At 36.2% G+C, this 22,855-nt stretch overlaps 1 protein-coding gene across 3 annotated transcripts; it reads right to left on the reverse strand.

Moving 5' to 3' along the window:
• Window positions 1–1,558: 1,558 nt before the first annotated feature.
• On the reverse strand, window positions 1,559–22,555 carry LOC128228370 (myosin-7-like). 3 transcript variants are annotated; one of them, XM_052939657.1, is made up of 26 exons: window positions 22,470–22,555; window positions 21,103–21,150; window positions 20,840–20,922; window positions 20,152–20,228; window positions 19,355–19,455; window positions 18,943–19,123; window positions 17,741–17,884; window positions 15,996–16,156; window positions 14,845–14,968; window positions 14,474–14,591; window positions 13,983–14,088; window positions 13,508–13,742; window positions 12,962–13,143; window positions 12,458–12,754; window positions 9,634–12,183; window positions 9,133–9,306; window positions 8,703–8,951; window positions 8,461–8,574; window positions 7,941–8,175; window positions 7,585–7,749; window positions 7,125–7,299; window positions 6,718–6,854; window positions 6,150–6,436; window positions 5,753–5,971; window positions 5,335–5,460; window positions 1,559–2,851 (listed from the first exon to the last, which is right to left on the reverse strand). In XM_052939657.1, the coding sequence occupies exons 2-26, from the start codon at window positions 21,136–21,138 to the stop codon at window positions 2,801–2,803; spliced, it is 6,327 nt and encodes a 2,108-aa protein (XP_052795617.1). In that variant the 5' UTR covers window positions 21,139–21,150; window positions 22,470–22,555; the 3' UTR covers window positions 1,559–2,800. The 3 variants fall into 3 exon arrangements, with proteins under 3 accessions (XP_052795617.1, XP_052795618.1, XP_052795619.1); XM_052939658.1 differs by having other exon boundaries at window positions 17,741–17,839; window positions 22,470–22,502; XM_052939659.1 differs by lacking the exon at window positions 17,741–17,884 and having other exon boundaries at window positions 22,470–22,501.
• Between the last annotated feature and the right edge of the window lie 300 nt (window positions 22,556–22,855).

A 22,855-nucleotide genomic window follows, 5' to 3' on the forward strand; every position in this document is an offset into this window, starting at 1 on the left:
GTGGTGACAAAAAAATACAGAAGTTTCCTGATCAGTAACGTTCAAACTTGGTATGCACATTGGTCATGGTCAGAAGATGACTCTTGTATTTTGGGGTTAATAGATTCCCAGTCAAGGTCATTTTGACCTATACAATACAATGTATAAGCGCTCACAACAGGCGACACATCTGATTTGTGGGTATTTTATTTCATGTGAAAGAGTATTTGGCAATAGGAGTTTACATTGATTTAATGAAAACAAACTAGACTTTATTTGGTGAAAATTGGATAAATACAAGAGCACTGCAAACCAAATGTTGATGGTGGCATAACTTGATAGCTATTAAAGCAAAAGTTATGGACCTGGATACACATGTGCACATTGTCTTCTGTAGCATGTGAACCAAATTTCCTAGTTTCATGAAGATTGTTAAGAAAATGTCTCCCCATACAGTTTTAAGGTCATTCAAACATATGACCTAGTGGCCTACTTTTTTTTTCCTGACTAAACCCATAGGTTTACCTAGATTCCATAAATACAAATATTCAAAGTTGCATAAAGATTGGATAAAATATGATATTTTTTATAATATTTGACCTAGTGACCTACTCTGACCAGACATGACCTGGCCATATTTTAGGTTAACTTGACCTTTTGAAGGAGATGGTTCTGAGCAAGTTTCAGGATGAGTTGATAAAAAGATTTGGGTTCTATTCTGTTCATGAGTTTAGTATGATTTGACAGTCGAATACATACATGTAGATTTAACCAACCATGACTAAATCTTGACCTTAATTCATATATAGTATTACCGGTATTCTAAGCAAGTTTCCGTGTCAGATGGCACACCCTTGTCAAGTCAACAAAACTGCATTGATGAACTAGACTTTTAAGAACAAAATATGATTCTAAAAATGCTAGTCAGGCCACAGTTAAAACTGCCTTTTCATTTCCTGTTGATTGATTTTTCGTGTAACAATTAATTCTATGTTGTCAATCTGATTTTAACTTAGGACTTAAATCAATAGCTTTAGATGATTGCTCATCTGTTCTCTACAGTACATTGCAAATTTGTTTCACCGGTTTAACTCCCCAGCGAAGTTGGGGAGTAATATAATGTATGGATAAGATACAGCCTGGACAAGGATCATTTCAATCTTTGAACTATGAAGTACAGACCTAGGTCGTGTGCGCAACTGACAGCTTTATCATTATGAACCTTCATGGCCATTTTCTTGAAAGACATACATGTATCATGCATGGTCAAGATACAGCTCGAACAAGGATAATTTCAACATTTGACCTCTAACATTGACCTACCAGTAGGTCTTGTGCACAACAGAAAGCCTCATTATGATGAACCTTACTCTTTTTTTTTTTTCAATCCTATAATGCATGCACATGACACAGCCCTGACAAATTCAGCCCGAACAGATGGACGCATGCACATACACGGAATCGTCATTGTGTCAAGTGACAACTATGTCTCACTCACCACAAGCGGGCTACACAAAAAGAAGAGACAACAACTTGTATACGAGACACCAAAGCTTGTTGTAAAATAAGAAAAACAAAATTCATCTTTAATGCATGTTTATTTACAGCTGCAAATGAGTATAAGTCACAACCATAAATTTAACAAATTCAAGCATGGTGAAAATTTAGAACTTTGAATATATATTTCTTCCTTAGAGCATACAAACATGTACACTCCTTCAAATACAAATCATTGTCTAAAATGAGTTTACAGTAAAATATAAAATAAGTATGAATGGATAATGAAGATATGAATAACGTACACATGATTGAGATCATATCTAACAAGCAAAATGATGATCTATACATTTGAATGGTCCCAATGTTTCAAGAATTTTGATGGAAAAGTCATGCTAAAAATATATGAACACTTTGAACTATGAAAAGGTTGAATTAAATAGAAAATTATAAAGGCAGTTAGAAAATGAAATGGCTATACTTAATCTATACTTAATGCAAAAAAAAAGCTGAGAGGATACTAATAACTAAATGTTTGTTGATGTATTATGGGCTGAAACCATTTTGGTAAGGGGTTTGTAGGTAGACTGTTTAGAAGCCCTTTCAGGGCTATCCTGATTTCAAATTTGAAGCAACATGTATTTCCAGTTCAATATAGAAGAACAGCTTTATATAAATGTTATATCTAAATACACCATTTGTGATAATATAATAATATCAAATTGTTCCTAATCATAATATCTCTAATTTTATCTCACTAATTCAAGACACTAGATTTAACAAAACATAATTCTACGAACATCATCAAGAGGTGAACATACAGTTTTATGTATGAATATAGTAGAGATTGAGAAAAGATTAAGAATGAAGAATAAACACAATAGCACCACACAATTATTGACACATCAAACAAATAAATAATAAAAATTGACCGACATTTTATTGAAACTTTATATGATAAGATATAGAAAGAAATTAAAAATTAAATATACTCATTAGAGGAAAACCTTCCGCAAAATATACACACAAAATATCATACAGCTAGCATTGAGAAAGTGAGTCTTCTGTACATTAAATGCCCGTGATTATGATGTCTGCAACTATGTTTCCTGGTTACGATACGAGATCCTGTTCTTCAGAACACACACTCATCATATTCAAAGCCACCAAGTTATCATATCTCTTAGCACTGTCAATGGCTTGAATATTATTCCACTGTTTCCGTATGATATATGCTGCCATCTAACATGTGTGTTTTGAATCTGATTGCTGCACAGTTTTAAAATCATACTGTGACCTGCACTTATTCCCTGGCCCTGGCAAACTATACGCCCGTTTGCTGATAATTTCGGATGCCCAGCGGCTTTCGTAAGGCCTGAAAATATAGGAGAAAATATGTCAAATCTTATTTTTAAATGTTATAATATAAACACTTGTGTACAATTTAGTACCTAAAATCTTTCAAAAACAATGCCATAAAAATTATCTTTAAGCAATAGAGGAATGCTCAAATACTTGAAAGTAATAATTGCATACTACATAACTCTGCTTCAGGGCTTCATTACTGTTAATGTAATAGTAGGCCTATTTTACTTGGTAGTCAATAAGTTAGTGACAATGAGGTGAAAGGAAAAGTAAAACTGACTGATCATATTCAAACTTATATGTGAAGTGAGTGAGAATTCAATTTTAACAATTAGCCTTAAACAAGTAGAGTGTATTGCATCAATATATTACTTATTAAGACAACATTTCATAGTCAACCTGCAAAAAGTGAAAACTTAGTGACTTATTGCTGAAACAAACTTTGGCTACACATACATGTCTGCATAAACATGTAGGTCGAAAGGCCTATTTTTATTTATTTTAAAAAGTATGTATCTGTAGCCAGTCAAGTGCAATGGTGAAAGAGTGAATACCAACAGTGCACAGAACGGGTGTGGATGTCACGTACCGCTGCTATCTACGGCTACTCCGCCTGTGACACTACAGCAAACCATGGTAAACAGACATGGAGCAGTATCGCATGCTTACACGTGTACACACATACACACAACAAAACTCACAAACATACGCATAAATAAATCTGAATTTTTAGAGAGTATTGCACATTGACTTTACAAGTAAGCATGAAACTTATGAACAAAACTTAGCACATAAATTCCAAATCATTAAAAGAACACTGTAAGTTACTGAGCAGGCATTAAAAGATGCTAAGAATCCAAGCATGTTTTAAAACTTGTCATCTTCAGATGGTTGTGTCATTGTCAATTTGCTTTTCTTAGGGGTTCGTTTAATTTTTGACATCAAAGAGCCTAAAAGTTTCTTTGGCGTATTTCCAGCATCAGGCTTTATTTTGGGTAACGGCTTGAAATTATGAATGTTTTCCTTCATTTCATCCAGTTCATTCTTTGTCATGTCAGGCATCTGGGTGTATACAATTTGACCATCAGGCACATTTGAGGGAGGAAATAACCTCTGTCTTTTACCAAAGGTTTCTTGTTCCGTCTCCCGTTGCTTCCACATTTCCCGGACGTTCGGAGTTGAGAGAGGCTGGTTTAGTTTTCTCCGCGGGGTTTTAATGTGACTGTGAGAGTATGCTCGGGAGGACTTTCGGAGGTAATCTGGAGAGTCATGCAAGTGTCGGATGTGGGAGCCGGAAGAAAGAATAGACACAGAGGCAGAATCATTTACATCAAGTCTGTTAGAATTCCTTGGTGTGGTAATTTCATGAGAGGATACTGGCAGGGTTTCGTAGGTTTTAGATTGAGATGCAAATGGCAAGTCATTGATTTCTTCATAAATATGTTCAGAACTTATCTGTCTTTCTCGTAATGACGGTTTTTTCTCCCGAGTTGCCTGTTCTTGACCATGATTTGGAAATGTAAGCTTTCTTTTTGTGCCAAAACTAGGCGGAGGTGGCTTTGATGATGGCAGCCAATTTCTCAAATTTGTATCAGAACTAGCTTTATTAAACGAGTCAGTTTCATCATTGGATTGTGTGTATGTCATGCTAGCTGATTTTGTCATAGTTGTTTTTCCATGTTGATCCTTTAATCGTGAAACATCTGTAGCACTAGAAAGAGCTGGATTCACCAAGTATGCACTACTAGGTGTCTCAGCACCCCTCTTCCTTTCAAAGCCATCTTCAAACAACTTAGACCTCAAACTAACTTTCGGGGTCCTGACTCTATTACTATTAGTAAAGCGATCAAGCATGGTTGGATGATTGCCTCTCTTTGATGAGTACTTAGAAGCAGAGAAAGTGGGAGGGGGCTTTACAAACTCTGGTGAATCCTGAACATGGCTGATGGGCGATTGTGACACACCTGACTGAAACACTGAATTGTTAGTGGACCCTGGGGAATGGATGCTCATTTTTTCTGAGAATTTCTTGCTTAAATTTGGAGTGGACTGGACAGGGACAGTTACAGCTGACTGTACTAGATAAGGTTCATCTCCTACGTCATCGTATATGACATCTGTGTTGGATATCACCGGATGATACACAGAGACCGATGTCGGCCTTGTTTCTTCAGTAGTTGCTTTAGCCGAGGTTTTATTTTCAAACATGTTTTTCCTACTAAGAACCACTGATCCTGGAGTTAATCTGTCATTAGCCTGAGTCATTAAGTCTGTGTCTGACCTAGCCCTGAGTCCAATACCCGTCTTTGAGGGAGGCTGAAGTCCGGTTACACTAGAAGATCTAGGCAATAGCGATGTATTCGGGTTCCATGAAGCAGAATTTTGTGAAAAGTTCAATGATGAGCTACAGACACCAGTACTCTCATTAACAACGCTACTGTTAGGCCCATTTGGGGTGGCTTTGGTCTGAAAGAAGCTGACAAGTTTACCCACCTGGCTGGCTGTCTGAGGTTGTTTTTGTATGAAGCCCTGTTGGCGGGTGAGGCGAACACTGGACCGGTCCAGCGTCTGGGGGCTAAACCCGATACTGAAGGCAACACTCTCCCGCTTGTTGGATGCCTGCAAGTGCATAGCGTCACACAAAACACTTGCTTGTATTCAAGTTTGTTGGAACATCTTGTGAAAGCTTTATATTTCATCATTTAAAAATAAGCCTTTTCCTTGTAGTAAATACATTTGTATTTAGAACTAAGAACAGATAGTGCATAATACACAAGCTTAAAATGAGCTTAACAAGCTCATAATGAGCTTAACAGTATTTAGTACAGCTGCCCTCAGTTTAGCTTCAATAAGGTAGGAAAAGTGACTCAACAAGTATCCTTCCAACAGTAGAAGCAATAGTTTGAAGTACCTTTTTGCCAGAGTTCTCATTAGCACCCAGGCGAGGAGTGGAATTTTTAGGAGTTCTTTTCGGTGTGCGTCTACTCCTTGTTGAGCTAGGTGTGCGAGGGGACTTGGAGGATTTTGTGGACAAACGTCTACCGCCAGGAGATTTAGACCCTTTCGAGTTTCGCCGGGAGTTGGCTGGTGTTGGTGGACCAGGCTTTTGGTAAACACACCCAGTCTTAGCCTGGAAAATAAAAGTAATGATAAGCCTTCATTGACACCCTTTATCATAGTTGAAACTATACTTATACTATTATTACCAAAGTAAAATAAAATCTCTTTAAAATAATAAGTTTCCATTAAACGTTATGTAAAAATAAATGAAAGTAGGAAAACAAACTATTATAAAAGCAATTTCATACCAGTTTATTTTTGCTGTCTGAGTCACTGCTAGACTCTCCGTCCCAGCCCTGTTTCCTTTTCTTCCCGCTGTCTGTCACATCAGTGTTTGTTCTGGACCGGGTACCAATGGTGCTCTCCCGTAAGGCGTCATCCTGGAACCGGTTTGGCTTGCAGCGCTGGGTCTCTACAGGGTATGAGGTTTTCAGATGGGCAGGACACATGGTGTTGCGGCGAGACAACTCCCCGATACGGCCCCACTCCATTTCCATCGGCTCATCCTCACAGGAATACAGGCCACCAGTGCCTCCTGGAATATAGGTTTAGAGAATTATTAACAAAACAGGATTTAAAATGGTATTTGAAAAAATTTACAAAATTAGATTTGTGAGTTCGGGAGTTCTCTCCCTATACAATTTTGGTTTTCATTCCTAAATTGATGCATTTCCAGGCTATAACAAAATGCTGATTAAAAGAGAGCACAGGATAGTTTATCATTGTTTTGAAGCAGATGCAAAGTCCTTCAGTCATCTTGCATTAAGCTTATCAGGCAAAATTGGTTCACCCAATAGAAACTGTAATTCTACTCACGTGGAACAGAAGATGTTGAGCTGATGGAATCAAAGCTGGTGATGCTACGGTTCAAGGTAGTTGTTGACTCTCTGGAACGGAGCCGCATGGCAAGGGATGTCGCAGACCCAATACTGATTGTGTCCACATCGTTACCACTAAGAACAAGAAAAAAACGGTTTGAAAATGTTTTTTCTTCAGAAGAATATATTCCAAGGTCACTTCTAGTTCATGATGCATGTCAAAAAGAAATTGTCAAAATTATTCTTAAACTCCAATGAATTCACACTGTAACCAGGGTAATCTTTATATATCAAAATGAAATAGAATAAAATTATCACATGATGTGACAGAATAGATACATTTTTGTATTAAGCTTAGTTAACAATGTAAGAGAAAAAGTCCCCTACCTAAATGTTGTTTCTAACCTGTTCATAATAGATGAGCTAACGCTCTTAGAGATTCGTTTGCGTGTTCGACTGAGGCGGGTGCCCGGTGTAAGAGTGGTTTCCTTCGAGGAATCAAACAAGGAGCTGGATCGCTTCTTGTTCTCTATAACTGTGTCCTCCTCTGTCATTGATGGCACAGATGATGGATGGTTCTCTGTAAAGGTTTGTATGTTTTTATAGTCATATTATAAGTTTTAATGAAAACAGTCATTAGCATTAACTTTATGAGGCAGAAAGGGTGCTCATGCTGGCCTCAATGAGGGCAGAAGGGTTCTACAAAATAAATACAGGGTACACCACCCGTCCATAACTCTTTAACCAAAATCCTATTTTATGAAACAAGCAAACTTTATCTAGTCAAAGTTGTATTTAACCTCCATCAATCAGATACACAAACATATTGCATATATCATTTAGAGCATAAAGATCCTCCACGTACCCATGAAGCTGGCGTCTATTGGGTTGTCTCTGTCTGATAGCATGCGCTGGAAGTCGGAGGGGTCCCCAAGGAAGACGGCATTACCCTTGTCTAGCTGCTGCTGGTACTCTCGCAGTTTCCGCTCAGCCAGGTCCAGCTGGGCTTGCACTCTGTTTAACTCTGAGGCTGGATAGATATGAATGTGGATAGATTATAAGCATGAAATATTCTCACTGCTATACATACTTGATCAACAAAGTATAAAACAAGCTGTAAAAGAATTCTCTTTTTATTTTTATTTTTAAGTAAATCATTTCAATATATAATTAAAATCTGTGTAGTTCTTCATTCACAGGAGGAATCATATAGAAACTTACCAAGTTTTTTGTTCTTGGCCACCTCCACATTGTACTTGTCAGTCATGGGAGCCATCATGTTGGCGTACTTGTCCTCAATGGCGCGGGCGTTCTCCAGAGCCTGGGTTTGCTCCCTGATGCGGCCCTCCAGCTCAGCAATGATGGACTTCTTCTTGTTGTAATGAACCTTGTACTGGTCATTAATGTTCTGCAGGTTCTCTCTTTCCTTTGTCTCTGCTTTCAGCTTCTCTGCAACCTGTGTAGGAGGATTGAGTAAATCTTTAGATTTTCACTAAAATGCTTAAAACTGCAATCTTTTTAAATTTTTTAACTCCATCTTCAATAACTGAACATCATTTGGTTATTACTATAACAGAAAATTGTGAAGAGTTTTGATTCTACAGCATAGATATTGAATTGAAAGTCAACATGCATCACCAGCCTTACTTCAATTTTTGAAAATATAAATAAAATGAATCATAATACTATTTAATATAACGAAGAAAGTATGTAAATTAAATGCCTGTTATTTTTTTCGTACCTGACTCAGCTCTGCATTAGAGATCTCCAGGGTAGTCTTCTGCTCCCTCAGTTTCTGCAAATCTTCGTCGTACTTACTAGTCAGGCTTGCTATTTCTGCCTGCAGAGACTCCAGCTAGAATATCAGAATTTAGTTAAAATACCATAGTAATTTGAGCAAAGTTATATATATACGTGTTGGAAAACAAAAATTCTTTTAAGCAAAAACATTTTTTTGTGATCTCCACTAACAATTCAATTTACCTGCATGGCACCTCGGGAGTTCACCTCGGTCAACCTCTTGCACTCATCACCTTGGAGGACCAACTTTCCATTCATCTTGCTGATCTGTTCCCGCAGTGCGGTTCCCTTCTCCTCTAGCTGACGCACAGCCTCCTGGGAGCTGTGAAGCTGCATTTCAAGCTCCTGACACCGCGTCTCCAGTCGGCTCCGCTTCTCTGCCAAATCCTCATATCGTGCCTCCAGCTCTGTCTGTGACTTCTGTACAACCTCCTGTTTAAGAAATGATAGTCACTTATTATATCAAGTTGTTAAACTACTTCCAGTCAACTTTTTTTTAAGGGTAAAAATTATTTAAATCATTTATTTAATATGTTTAACTTTACACAACTTCATATTGCTTATGCAATAAATTGAATTTAACAAACAAACAAATGTATTAGCTGTTACTTACATAGCACTTCTGCGTGGCCTGCAGCTGCCTCTCCAGCTCCATCTTCTCCACATTTGCCATGCGGCTATCAGTGTCAGCCTGGGTATGAGCCTGCTCCAGGTGGGCCGTAGCCTCCGCTTCCAGGGAACTTAGCTGTACCTCCAACTGACGTTTCTCTTCCTCAACTGCAGCCAGCTGAAATTACGATTTAAAGATTTGTATTACATTTAAAATATATATTCAGTTTGAAAATATCATGATATCTAGAAACCTTCATCATTCTTTAGTTTATGAGACAAGTGGCCATCTGTTTATTCATTATTTTAATTTGCAAAATGCTCATCTATTTTTTAATTCACCAACGGGTTACTGTAAGAAGTGTTAAAGCAAGCCAGGAAAGCACTGGCTAGTACATGTTATAACCCACATTTTCATTGTTCACACAAGGGTTTCAAGTTTCTTTTGAATATCTTAAATATATTTTTATTAGTCATTGGCGAAGTATATGCAATTTATACACACCTGTTGTTGGAGACTGGAGTGTTCAGCTGTGAGGGTGTCATTCTGGTCTCGAGTATATTCCAGCTGCCTGGCAAGCTCGGCCCTCTCTCCTCGCTCCTTTGTGACATCATCCTGGCTCACCAACAACTCTTTCTCCAGTTCAGATATCTTCTCCTCCCGCTCCATCTGCATGCTCCCAGACTCTGAGATCATTCCCTCAAGTTCACTGATCTTTTTGTTCAGAGCCACTATTTCTGCTTGAAGTTTAGCATTTTCTTCTTTAGCTGCTTCCATTTGTTCATCTAGTGACTTCTTCACTGCTTCAAATTCTTTAATTCTTTCATCCCGTTCATGGATCTTCTTCCTTGTTTCCTTTTCATTAGTTTCAATCATGTTCTCATATTGGCATTTCATTTGAGAGAACCTTGATTTTAAGTCTTCGTTTTCCTCGCTCAACTTTTCTTCCATATCGCACATCATCTGCCTGTAGTTGACATTCTGCTCTTCAAATTTAACGTTCAAACTTTCAATCTCTTGCTTTTTCTCAGCAACAACCTTTTCAAGACCTTGCAATCTTTCTCTGAAAGCCTCCTCTTGACTGGCAATGTAAACTTCTTTGTCACTGGTCAATCTGAGCATCTTGTCATCATAGTTGTTCTCCATCTCTTCAATCTGTCTCTTCATTTCATCTGTCTGTTCTTGTGTCCCTCTTGCGTACTCTTCCTCTAGTTCCTCACACTGGGATCGCCAGTAGCTCTCAGTCTCCACAAGTTTTTCCTTCAATTCATTTTCAGTCAACTCCTTTTCTTCCAGTAACTTATTTACAGAGTCCAGTGAAGCTTTGAAGTCTACAGCTGCTTGTTCTTTCTCTGCTGTTAACAGCTCCACTGTCTGCTTGGCTTGAAGAATTTCAGACTGACACTCAGTAAGCTTCTGTTTTATTTCACTATTTTCCTTTTCAAGATCTCCACTAACAACCCTTAATTGTTCAAGTGTTTCATTTAAATGATTCATCTCTGCTGCACTTTGTTCTTTTAACTTTGTAAATGTCTCCTCGGTTGAAATAAATTTAACTTTCTCAGCTTCCAGTTCTTGGTTCAATATTTCAACTTCAGCACTATATCTGTTTCTCTGCTGTTCTGTCTCTTCCTGTAAAGACTCAATGTTCAGTCTAAGTTTCGACATCTCAGTTTCTTTTTCAGATATTGCGTGATGCATATCATACTTCATCTGTTTACCTTCATCCAGCAGATTCTTTATGGCAAGATTATCTGCTTCCACATTTATCAACGCTGATCTGAGCGACTTTTCTGTGTCTTTTAGGTAATCCAACTGAGAAGACATGGAGGCAACTTGAGCATCTTTCTCAGCCATAGCAAACTCCATCTCCATTATGTTGCTTTGTTGGCTTTCAACAGTACTCTGATATTTCTCCTCCTTTTTCTGGAAACTGTTTTCCATTTCTTCTGCAGTCTTCTTCACTGCTTCAACTTCTTCTTTAAGTTCACAAATTTCTGCATCTTTAGCACTAAGTTTTGACTCATATGTCTGAGCACTGCTTGATAGTTCTTCTTTAACTGCTTTGATATCTTCAAGATTTTTCTTAATTTGAGACTCAAGTTGTTCCTTCTCTGCAGAAAATTGTTTGGCTGAAACTTCCAATTGCTCTTCCATACTATGTTTACTATTTGCACTTTCAGCTTTCACAGACTGGATATCATCCAAGTATTGCTTAATTTGTGCTTCTAACTTCTCTTTTTCTGAAGAGAACTGTTTAACCACATTTTCAATCTGACTTTTAAGTGTCAGTTTTTCTGCTTCGTCTTTCTCATGCCTTTCTGAGAACTGTTTAAGGTGATTGTCATACTCAACAATGTTTTTCTGAGCTTCTTCCAGATCGCCAGACACTTGATTATGTCTGAATTGCATCTCCTTAATCTGCTCGCACGCCCTGGAAACCTCAGACTTTTCTTTTTCCAGTTTTTCACTCAAGTTTTGAAGTTGTTTTTTGAGTGTTTGACATTCCTCAGACACAAGTTTGTTTGACTGTTTGAGGTCATTGACCTCTTCTTTGTATGTATTCTCCAATTCTTCCATCTTTTTCTCCATTCCCTCCGTCTTATTCTGGCCAGATGATTTCACATTTTCAAGTTCAAGATTCAGCCTATGCACTTCACGTTCTGCTGCTTTCTTCTCCTTTGTCATAGATGACAGACTACAAGACAGATCATCAATCTCACCAGCACATGACTTCTTCAGACCGTCAATCTCTTCTGCCAATCTTTCAATTTTCTCTAACCTCTCTTCAGATGTTGCCTTAACTGCTTTCAAGTGGTCTTCCAGCTCCGAATACCTCTCACTGCTTTTTTTCTTTTGTTGCTCAGCGCTAGTCAACCGCTGGTTCACCTCAGCTTCCAATGCAAGGATCTTCTCATTGAGTCTGGATTTTGCGTTCTCCATTTCAAGTTTAAGTTTAGAAACTTCATCATTGTGGTTTTCCTCCAGAGTCTGTTTTTCAGCTTTTAGAGACTTCACAACGTTTCCACCGACTTCTTTTTCAACTTCAAGCTCCTGAAATATACCATGACAAAAGAATGTAAGCATTTATTTTTTTATAATTATAATCAGTTGTAATAGTGAACAACTATATAAATAAACTTTTTTAACTGGTAAATAAGTAAAATACTATGAATAAAACATAGAAACATATATATAGATAAATATAATATACACTTATTATTAAAACATATCATTTCAAAACATTTCCTTATATAATCATATATCTTTAAAAGGAAAAAGCAATTAAAACTAACACTTAATGTACAGAAAATGTAACTTTGTGTACCTTGTTAGCCATTTTGAGCTGTGATCGAGCCTGTCCCAGCTCAGTCTCAAGGTCCCCACATCGTGACTTCAGACCGTCTCTGGCCTCAATCAGATCTGCCTCGCTGCCCTCAAGTCTCACCTGGGCCTCTGTGAGCCCAGCCACCTGCTGGGTGAGGGCCCGTATCTCCTCCTGGCTGACCTTGAGTTGAGTCTCGAGACTGGCTACCTGAGACTGAGCCTGTTGAAGGGTGGCTGCAGTCTTTTCCAGATCCACTTCCAAAGACATGGCATTCCTCTTGGTCTCGATGTACTTTTCCTGAATTATACATGTACCCAATATATTAAATATTTTGGTTGACAAAATATAAAGTAGGACAATTATTAAAGATCAACTGAGATTTGTGGACCGTGAATGTTCACTTTAGTTTCACATTAATACTAATTAGTCATTACAAAAATCATATGGTGGCGACTCTTGTTTTATGTTCAATATTTAAATTGAGTTAATCTCTTCACCACCCACCTCATATGACTGTTTGGTCTGCTGTTCCAGGTCTAGTTGTTTCCTGATGCTGTCGTGCTGGTGCGGGTCGATCCACGAGGCCCGCATCTCCTCATATTTAGCCTGAACCTCAGCAAGCCTCTTCTCTGTTACCACGCTCATTGTCTCTCCCGCAAACACAGGTGAAGCACCAGTGATGCAAGCTGGCAAAGGAAATAAAATGGTCATGTAATATCAATATTGCATTATTGCCAACTGTCAAGGAAAGAAAAATGGACAGAAAAAACATGTATTAAAAATAGTCTTATCTTCAACTGTTGTAAAAAGCATGCAGTAATGTCCCATCAACTTTGTAAATGTTTCATAAACTTTACTTAAAGTACAAGTATGAATATAAATCTTAGAGTTTTGAATACCACAACTGTTTATCAATGTGGTTTCAACTCTGTTTATGCAATGTTAAGGCTACAAGACATGACCTTAAGCTAACGCACTGATATTCCTTGAATAATCAAACCAATCCCCCCAAACACTTGATAATACCCCAGACCCTGAATCGCTCCCTACCATTATTAGCTCCAAGGAGTTCCTCTAGCTCCTCTTTCTCTCTCCTGAGCTGGTTACAGTTGTTGACTGCTACCTGCCGACTGTTGTCTGTCTCACAGAGCTGATCCCTGAGGGAGCCGACCTCTTGTTCCCAGTGCTGCACACGGGCCTCCAGGTCGGACACATACAGCTGCTGCTTGTGGCACTGAGCTCGGTACTCCTCACTTGCTTTCTTCACAGATTCGAGGAACTTCAGCTAGTAAAAGAATTAATCACATTCATAAGATGTAAATATATGTTTAAAAGCAGAATTTTATACAGCCTAATTATACCTTAAACTGGCCGTTACTAAAATACATGTGTTGGGGCTTCTTTTTGCATATAAAGAACGATGTGCCAAATACACCCAAAGAAATTACACCAAATTAATGTATTTCTAACCAATTTCAATTATATTTATGAATTCATGTAACAATGAAGTTCAGCCATGCCATACCTCTTCTTTGGCGTTTGCAAGGTCCTGCAATGCCTCTCTGTTCTCACGTTCCAGCATTGTATTCTGTTCCCGAATATTCCGCTGCTCTGACAGACGAACCTTCAACCTGCGGAACATAGGGTTGTAATATCATGGTTAATTTAATTAAGGCATCCACAATATACAACACTAGACATACTACACATTCAAACATAAATGAGAAATATCAATTTAGTTCTATTACATAAATTTGAACTTAAGTTCTTAAAATTCAAGTGTAAGTGATGTATACCCAATTCGTTCATTTTTGAGCAAGTAATGCAACACTTATCCACTTCCAAAAAATGCTTCAAAATATTTGAATTTTCAAAATATATTTTTTTATTTCAGAAGTTAAAATGTGACTTAAATCATTTAAGGAAGCTCAATTTAACCCCTTAGGACATTCAGTAGCCAAGAAGCCCATCAATAGAAGTGCTTATTACAAAAGCTCATCACTAGGGGCTACTTACTCTCGCACGTCCTTGTTAAGCCCTTCATTCTCCTGTCTTACGGTCTCAAGCTCATCCAGTTGGTCACGCAGTTTCCGGGCCTCACTCAGCTGTCGCTCCATGTCACGGACACGAATGTCTGAAATGTTGGAAGGCACTGTTAGATACATGTACAAGCTACATTGATTGGTTTTAAGGGCGATTGGATTCATAATCACGGCAATTCTTTCTTGCATTGTTATAATATAATGTTATATACTTAAGGTAAGATAACATTATTTATAAAAAAAATCAACAATTGAAGATCAGGCTTAAAACCATGTAAAACATAGAAAAATGATGAGATAACACTTCTACACCCACAACCTGGTCACCATGGGCGCTATTCTTACCCCTGTCCTGTATCTGTGTGGTGCGTTCACGGAGGTCAAGTTCTAGCTCCCCGCGAAGGTGCCGTTCATTCTCCAACGCAGCCTCAAGACGCTTCTGCTCCTTATTCTTCTGACGTAACAATGCCTGAAAATGTGAACAGATAGGGAAATGTCAATGAGTTTAAATTTAAATCAAACTGTTCATGCATTTATTAATTAATCATTTTGGTAAGATTGATGCAAAATTGAGGTGTGTCTTTTGTGTCATATCAAGTTTTTTGGTGAAAGAATCGGTTTTCAATTTTCACAGTCTGTAATGAAATATCAGTCCGACTTGAATGAACAGAAAACTAAACAAAAGTCAATGTTAATTGTATCTACCAGGTAAAATTTAAACTATTGATGGACTTCATTTACTGAAATGAAGACATTTGAGACTATAAACAAGAGAAGCCATCAAAGGAAAATCAGCTGAAACAACAAACTGGATTAGTCAATAAGTTAGCTGTGAAAAAAAGAGTGAAGATTAATTTTGACAAGTTACTATACTTGAATTCTATCTTCCCTTTGTTCAACTGAATTAAAAAGAATCATAAACAAAATTGAGACTTCAGACGCCATTTTCTGATCTGAGCCAAAAAAACATATTTAAGTTAAATTATCTTATTATAAATTAATCAAATGTGAGGGAAGAAAGAATATTACATGTTGATAATGTGTGATATAAATAGAACAAGCGTTATGCAACAGTAACATTGCAGCCAAGGGATAAATGATTCCAACCTGAAACTCTGTTCTCTTCTCAACTTCTCGGTCGTATATCTAAAGAAAATGAGAAAACATCTTCAATTAATAAATACTCCAGGGAGCTGCAAATATATGAACATTATTGTTACAAGCTTAAGTCACTGAACTGTCTGAAATATGAATAGTACCTGATAAAACCTACTTTACGATTTCACACGATAAAGAATGGTATCATGTCCATGCCATTTTGTCCCCTAAAAAAAACAGACTTGGTACTCACTTTAACACACAATCTTTTTATTGACCTATATATGTTTTTCTTGTGCCGTTCACAGATGCAAGCATTTTTATTAGCTTCCAGCTGCTTACAAAATCATGCTTATACAAACAACCAGACTTACTAACTCACTGAACTAAGTTTGTACCTTTTGTGCAAGTTGGGGCGACTGCATGAGAGCCCCGAGAGGTGAGATTGGCGAGGAAAGGGACATCACTCTGAGAGGGGAAGATAAGTCGCGGATACTCAGCCCGCTGGTGTTAGCCGCTCCTGGACTATTGGTGTACATCTTGAATACAGGTGGGATCTCTGAAATAAGTAATGGAAAATACATAAGTGTTTAACTAAATTACAACAATATCATTCTTGTGAACTCAACACAATCATAAAGAAAGTCTCAGTTAACAGTTTTAAATATTCCAGTACATTTTTAAATTGTCCAGTTCTGATAGGCTATTCAGAGACTGAAGTGTATAAAAAATCATGTTGTTTTCATTTTTAGTATGATAAACAAAATATTAAATGCAATAACTGACTTGCGTTTAAATTTTAAATATTATATACATATATTGTATACAACTTTAATTATGGTTAAAATTATACTTGATAGTTTTCCAAAACATGCATACAATGTAGTAACATAATCCATATACTTACATATAGCACTAATGATAATAATAATAAATATACACTTATTTAAATCCACAATAATATAAAACTCTTTGTATATATATCACATGAGAGCATTATTTGCATGTAAGTAAAAGCACAGTGCTGTGATAACATTATATAGAACATATGAAACTGGAGTATTAGCACAAACTCTCAGAACTCTCAAACAATGAACAGATAGCAACAATGATGATGAGCTATTGAGGAAAGTGAGCAATATGCCAGCCTATTGAGACTACTTCTAGGGTAGGGGATTGTCACACCCCAGGGAGAGCAGTCATGGCTGAGTGGCTCTGTAATTGGTTAAGTGTTGGGGTGTAAATAACAGGTAACAAACTGATAATGGCCATGTGTTAGAAACCCTAAAGGCTCTCATTATCTTTTCCACAGGATGTAATAAAACTATTAGGGAATTATAAGATTTTAATCATTAATGCAAATATTCTGAAATTAAATAAAAAAGGTATCTATTTCCTGTCAAATAAAAAATGGACATATTAATATTTTTATTTTATTTTAATGTTCAAAATTCATATTTTGCTACAGTTTTTAATACCTACTTTAGAGCTGTGCTTATTTTTACACATTAAGCCTATACATAAATATTTTATTGATATTTTACTACAATAGTCTGCTTTAGAGATATACACATTTAGTTTATACTAAAAAGCGTTTATTGAAAACTAGGCATATTCACAAATGGCAGAAAAGAAAAATGGGCTTTGATAATGTACCATAATGTATACACACATGTCCTGTATGAGAAAATAAATGATTTATGATATGAAATGTTCATGCAAGTGATGGTCATCTGAAAATGAAAATAAGAAGATTAATGATGATGATAATGACAGCGATGATGATGATTACAACGATGATGATGGTGATGACTATGGCGACAATGATGAACAAACAAAACAGGGTTCAAACTTATAATAAGCAAATAATAAAAGAAACAGGAATTTAAAATCAATAAAAACTTGAAAGATCAAACAATATGTTACTGGATATAACAAAATCTAGTGGATAGATAAAATAAGAAACATTTACAAATGTTCATCAAGTTTGTTAAGACCATAGATTGAATGGAAAAAACAAATACAGCAAAAGTTTCAATCCTGTTTTGCTATCTGGAACTGAAGCGATGGAAGCTGTCTCGAAACTGGCCACACACACACACCAATGTTAATGTAACTGTTAGTTAGTAACGGTCTACTCTACCATTGTCGGCGTGACCAGCAGCACCCTTGCCTGCCTTTTGACTACAGGGTGTGCTTGTCTGGCTCTGGCACAGCGATGCATCGTAATTCCCGGATGCAACTAGTTTGAAGAAAGGAACAGCGTCACAGTTGATAGTGTCAGTGTCTGGCCACAAAAACAAAGCAGGGAAAACATGTGTCAGCAGCAGTTGTCAACAACTACTACTGTTGCAAACTTGATAACGAAACACAGAACATGCTCTATTCAATCAGGGCTTCCATTAAGAACTTGAAACTAGGAGTATGCACTGCCTCGGTATCAATCTTGCATCTTTTCTCCGAAAAATGGATCTCTCGTATTTTTAAAGATAAAGTTACTGTCCATTCTGATAAAATAGTTGCAACAAGTTTGTTATGACTCTTAAAATTAATTTTAATTCAGGATTTATTGAAAATTTGACCATTGGACAACAAAGATTTCAACTTTGGAGGTCTTATTCCATTTCTATGGAGTAATATGCCTCCAAACCTTCTTTAATGAAAGCCCTGGTTGAATGTTTTATAAAACCTTTTTTTAGTCTGTTTCTCTTAGTTGATGACATCATCAATTTATGGTTAAACCGTTTGATTATCATTGTACAGGTCGATAGTCTAAGTTCAGGCTATGGTGCCGTGCACACAGTCTGATTGGCCCCCATTTAAGCAGGGTTATAACAAAATGTACAATAAGGCAAATGTCTATTGACAATGTGTCATAGGAGATTAAAAGTTGTTTGTCAAATTGTCATTGAAGTCTTGACAGGAACACCAAGTCTTAAGACTGGGGAATACATAAACATTTTTTTCTCTTGAGAGAACAGTCCTAGAAAGAAACTGCCAAAGTATAACTAAAAGCGAACTATGCTAACAAATATGGAACACAAGGAGGAAACACAATATGGATGAATGACAACAACAGAGAATGGTAATATTCTAAAACTATTAAAAATGCAAATATGACCTGGGATTTAAATATCACAGCAGGAGATTTTTTTTATGTCTTATGAGTGCAATTACCATGCATGTTTCACTATTTATTTAAACAAATACTGTGAATTACATTTTAATAATCATAATGAATAAATACGATATAAGATTACTATATGTGCCTCAACACTAAATGATTAAATTTGCTGTTGTCAACCAATTGTTAAACACTTATTAACCAAATGAAAGTGCACATACCCGTTGGTTTCTTTAAGATGTTCCCAAACTCTTGTGTGAGTTGTTCAGAGGCAGAGCAGACAATGTATTCAACCATCTCCTTGATAAGGTGCTGCTGGCGGTCCGGCATGTTGATGGCCGGGTCGATGAAGCGTCTCCGACATTTCTCCTGCACCAGGCAGCACAGCAGTGCCAACAACAACTACAGCAGCAACAATGGGTAATACAGGACAGTTTTATATATATAGGAAGTACATATTATAAAATTTCAAAATTATTTTTTCATTTTAGAAGCTCTTCTAATTAAGTTCTTCTTTTATATCATAATCACTCATTTGCATAACATTGATATTCATCTTAAAAACACCGTAATTTTGTTTATTTGACACTTAAAAGTAACTTATGACATTTTGTAAATTTTGTAAAATCATACCTTCCCCATCTCAAAATCAAAGGCATCCCCATGAAGACTGTTACTGGAAAGTCCATCAAAGTTGATAATCTGATTGTCAGCAAAGCTTTGTCTGTAAAATGCTGGAACAAAAAGATCAAATTGTGACAGTGATTTGGAACGACCCTTGTTAAAATTGATACAACATTTCTTTCAAAATTCTCAGGTCAGGCAGTGACACTGATACAGTCATTGAAATTTGACTTTTGTATGAACATGCCCAAATTCTTATACTATTGCTAAGCATCAAATTTTTTAACAAGCCTTGCCATTTAATGCCATATAAATTCAAAATTTGAGCAAGCCCATAAGATATTTTACCAATAAAGGGCTTTCGGGCTTGTGTTAATTTCGACCACTGTAAAATGGAATATTTGTTACGGTTGTTGGTATATCCTTCTAAATTTGGTCCGAAATTTGACCCCACTTTCAATGGTAAATAAGCATTTTTTCCAAATGCAAAAACAAAATCCCCAATTACTTTATTACTATATATCATCGAATTCTTACTATACTAGTACTTGGCATAACATTTATGAACAAGCCCTGCTATATAGTTTAATCAGAATTTGTGCAAGCACAGAAGACAGTGCAGGACTTGTGCTTATTTCTCAAAGTTGGCAAATGAAAAGGATAAACCCATGTAATATTGTTTATTCTTATCAATAATTTTCTTGAACTGGCAAACCTTCAACTTTTCAGATAAATATGCACATAACAATACATTGGAAACAGCTTAAAACCAATGTTTATATTTGCATTAATCAAAATAAATGTACCTTCTAGATAGTTCTTGATGGCAGCCAATCTGGATTCACTAGTATCAGGAACTATATCTTGAGTTAAAATATCTCCGCTGCAAGACATAACCAATCAACATGTATATCAAGGTACAACAGCAACATAAACTACTAACTGAAATGAAAACAGTGAACACACTAAATAAAAATACCTGACCAATTTTCATCTACTGCAGTATGTCTTAATGATTAACCTTAAAATATATTAGTAACTACATCACTAGTAGAAACACAAAGTTTAAAAAAAAGTCTGGAAATCATATAGCCGCCTGTCAGGATTGCCGACATTTTTTCAAGTAAACTTATAAGGTAACCATGGCCTTGACATTTAACCTAGTCAATACAGATCATTTACTGACCATGATCAATATGCGTATACCAAGTTTGAAAACTCTACACCAATTCATTAAAAAAATATTGACCTTACTTAGTTGCCGAACAAATTTCCTTTGGCAATGTGACATGTGTCAGCCATGCTTCACAAGTGACACAAGGAGTTATATATTTATTCTAAAGTAAAAGCTATTAAAAAGAAAGCAAGAGACTAAACTAAATACAGTTTTTGTATAGAAATACTATAGGACAATTCATGTCATTAAGTAGTCATACGTCATTGCAAAAAGAACAAAGCTGACTTGCAGTTAAGCATGGATTCTTTAAGACCTACCAAGATTGTAATAACTGCACAATTTTGATGCCATCATTTAGGTCTCCAAAGGACTGGATGTGACTGTCACTCACAACATTGAACTGAAAGGTATCATACATGCAAAAGATCAATATAAATGTAGTATTATTTGTATACAGAATCCGCATATGAATATATTCTATAGTACATAGTTATTCATGAATCAAGTCATACTTTATAAAAATGTATCAAGTCATACTTTATAAAAAAATAATGGATGCCTTGGTTTTCAGACTACTCACCCAGTTGACCAGTGTCAATTTCTTGTCCAGATCCATAGTTTAAAATACCTGAAATCAAAAATATATCAAAGGTCATTTAAGTTTTAACTGTTATTATTACCCAATCAATGAATCGTGATTGAGAGCAACAAGTCTTACGATTCTTATGTAATCACAGTGTTAGAAAATAGCACAAGCCCAGCATTGGTACCTTTTGTTGACAAACTGACTTGAAGAATACAGTGCCATTTTTCTTCATAAACAGAACATCCCATGGGGAAACTCTTACACAAATTTTGGGGAAAATATTAACAGGAGAAGTCTTACCATTTCAAAATCCTTGCCTATATGGAAGAGTTGTTTTACATATAGGTTATAGTCGAAGAAAGTTCAAGTAAGCATGAACCACTGAAATTTTACGCATGCAATAGTTTCATAATTTAGGGTAAGAAATTGTTTATAACGGGTTTAGAAATGAAGTAAATCAGGCATACAATTAACAAGCAAAAATGGCACTGGCAGTCAGAGGCCTAAACAGAACTATAAATTCATTATTATACATACAACACATGTGAACGTATTAAAAAACTAATTGATTCCAAAAGAAAGTAAAACAGGCATTGTTTATTCTCAAGCATAAGATATAAGCATTAACATGAAATAGCACTGGTGTTCCAAAAAAGAATGTTCCAATCTATACATACGGTACCTAGAATACAATCAGATTATTACACAGCACTAAAATACAATAAAGTTTAAACATTAACAGGTAACAAATTCTCCAGTTTGACGTGCAAATGTCTAGGTCCCATATAAGATAGATAAGATGTTTAGATCATACAAATATTTACAGCAAAATAAATTATTGTTATAACACATTTTATTACATTTTCATATCTGTGTATTAATCTTTGAGTGTGGTTTCTTCAATGAACGATGGGGATAGGCACAAACCCAGTAATTAAGCGGACTTCTGTTAAAAGCTTGCTGGTAAGGTTATAATTAGTAGCCTAATTGTGAGTATGCAAATACAAAAAATGTCGCAAGGTCAGTTACTTTTACCCCACCACTGATCACTCAATTGACATTTTGTTAGAGGTTGAAGGTTCCCCTCCAAAATTTTAATTGCATTTGAAAATCTCATTCTCCTACAAAAATTTGAGGTATTCCCGTCCAAAATAAAAAGGGCAAGACTTCTATATCCCGCTCTCTCCGACCACCCCACACAATGACACATAACCAAAACAACAACATTGTCAACAAAAACTTGACGAGTTTATTTACGTTTTCCTGTATAACTTTCGATTTGAATAAAATGAATATTTCATTAATTTGCGTGTACGAATTTCATGATTACATTTAAATTTCAAAAGGGGGTTTATACTCACAAGTTATATAAAATTAGTTTGACATATTTTGAGATTTTGAATTTTGCGGTCCAGCCTCGTTCTCGCGCAATGGCGTCTAATACGACGAAACACAAAGTAGCGAATAGGTTATGGATAACCATTTTGCATGACGGAGCTTCGGACAGTCAGCTGCTTGCAATTCGGAAAGTACGAAATCCTCATTTTTATTAAAATACATTTTACTTTTTTGCTAAATATGTAACAATAACACGTTATGTGTATAATTTTGTACATTTTGAATGATATTTAGAAACTTTATTTGAAATTTATCTTTTTGGAATTAGCGGGAAGTACGAAATGTGGTTAGTACCTTCTGTATGCACATTTTGTAATTACACTTCCATTTACTTATATTCAATTCAAAC

This window comes from Mya arenaria, chromosome 3, assembly GCF_026914265.1.
Source record: "Mya arenaria isolate MELC-2E11 chromosome 3, ASM2691426v1".
Lineage (NCBI taxonomy): Eukaryota > Metazoa > Mollusca > Bivalvia > Myida > Myidae > Mya > Mya arenaria.

Bases quoted from the DNA above. Each gene is read 5' to 3' on its own strand.
- LOC128228370 (XM_052939657.1), bottom strand. From the start codon at position 21,138: ATGGATCTGGACAAGAAATTGACACTGGTCAACTGG. The intron at 20,229-20,839 runs GTAGGTCTTAAA...TATGTCTTGCAG, and splicing joins GTGCAGTTATTACAATCTTG to CGGAGATATTTTAACTCAAG. The intron at 7,750-7,940 runs GTAAGTTTCTAT...ATATCTATCCAG, and splicing joins GGCCAAGAACAAAAAACTTG to CCTCAGAGTTAAACAGAGTG.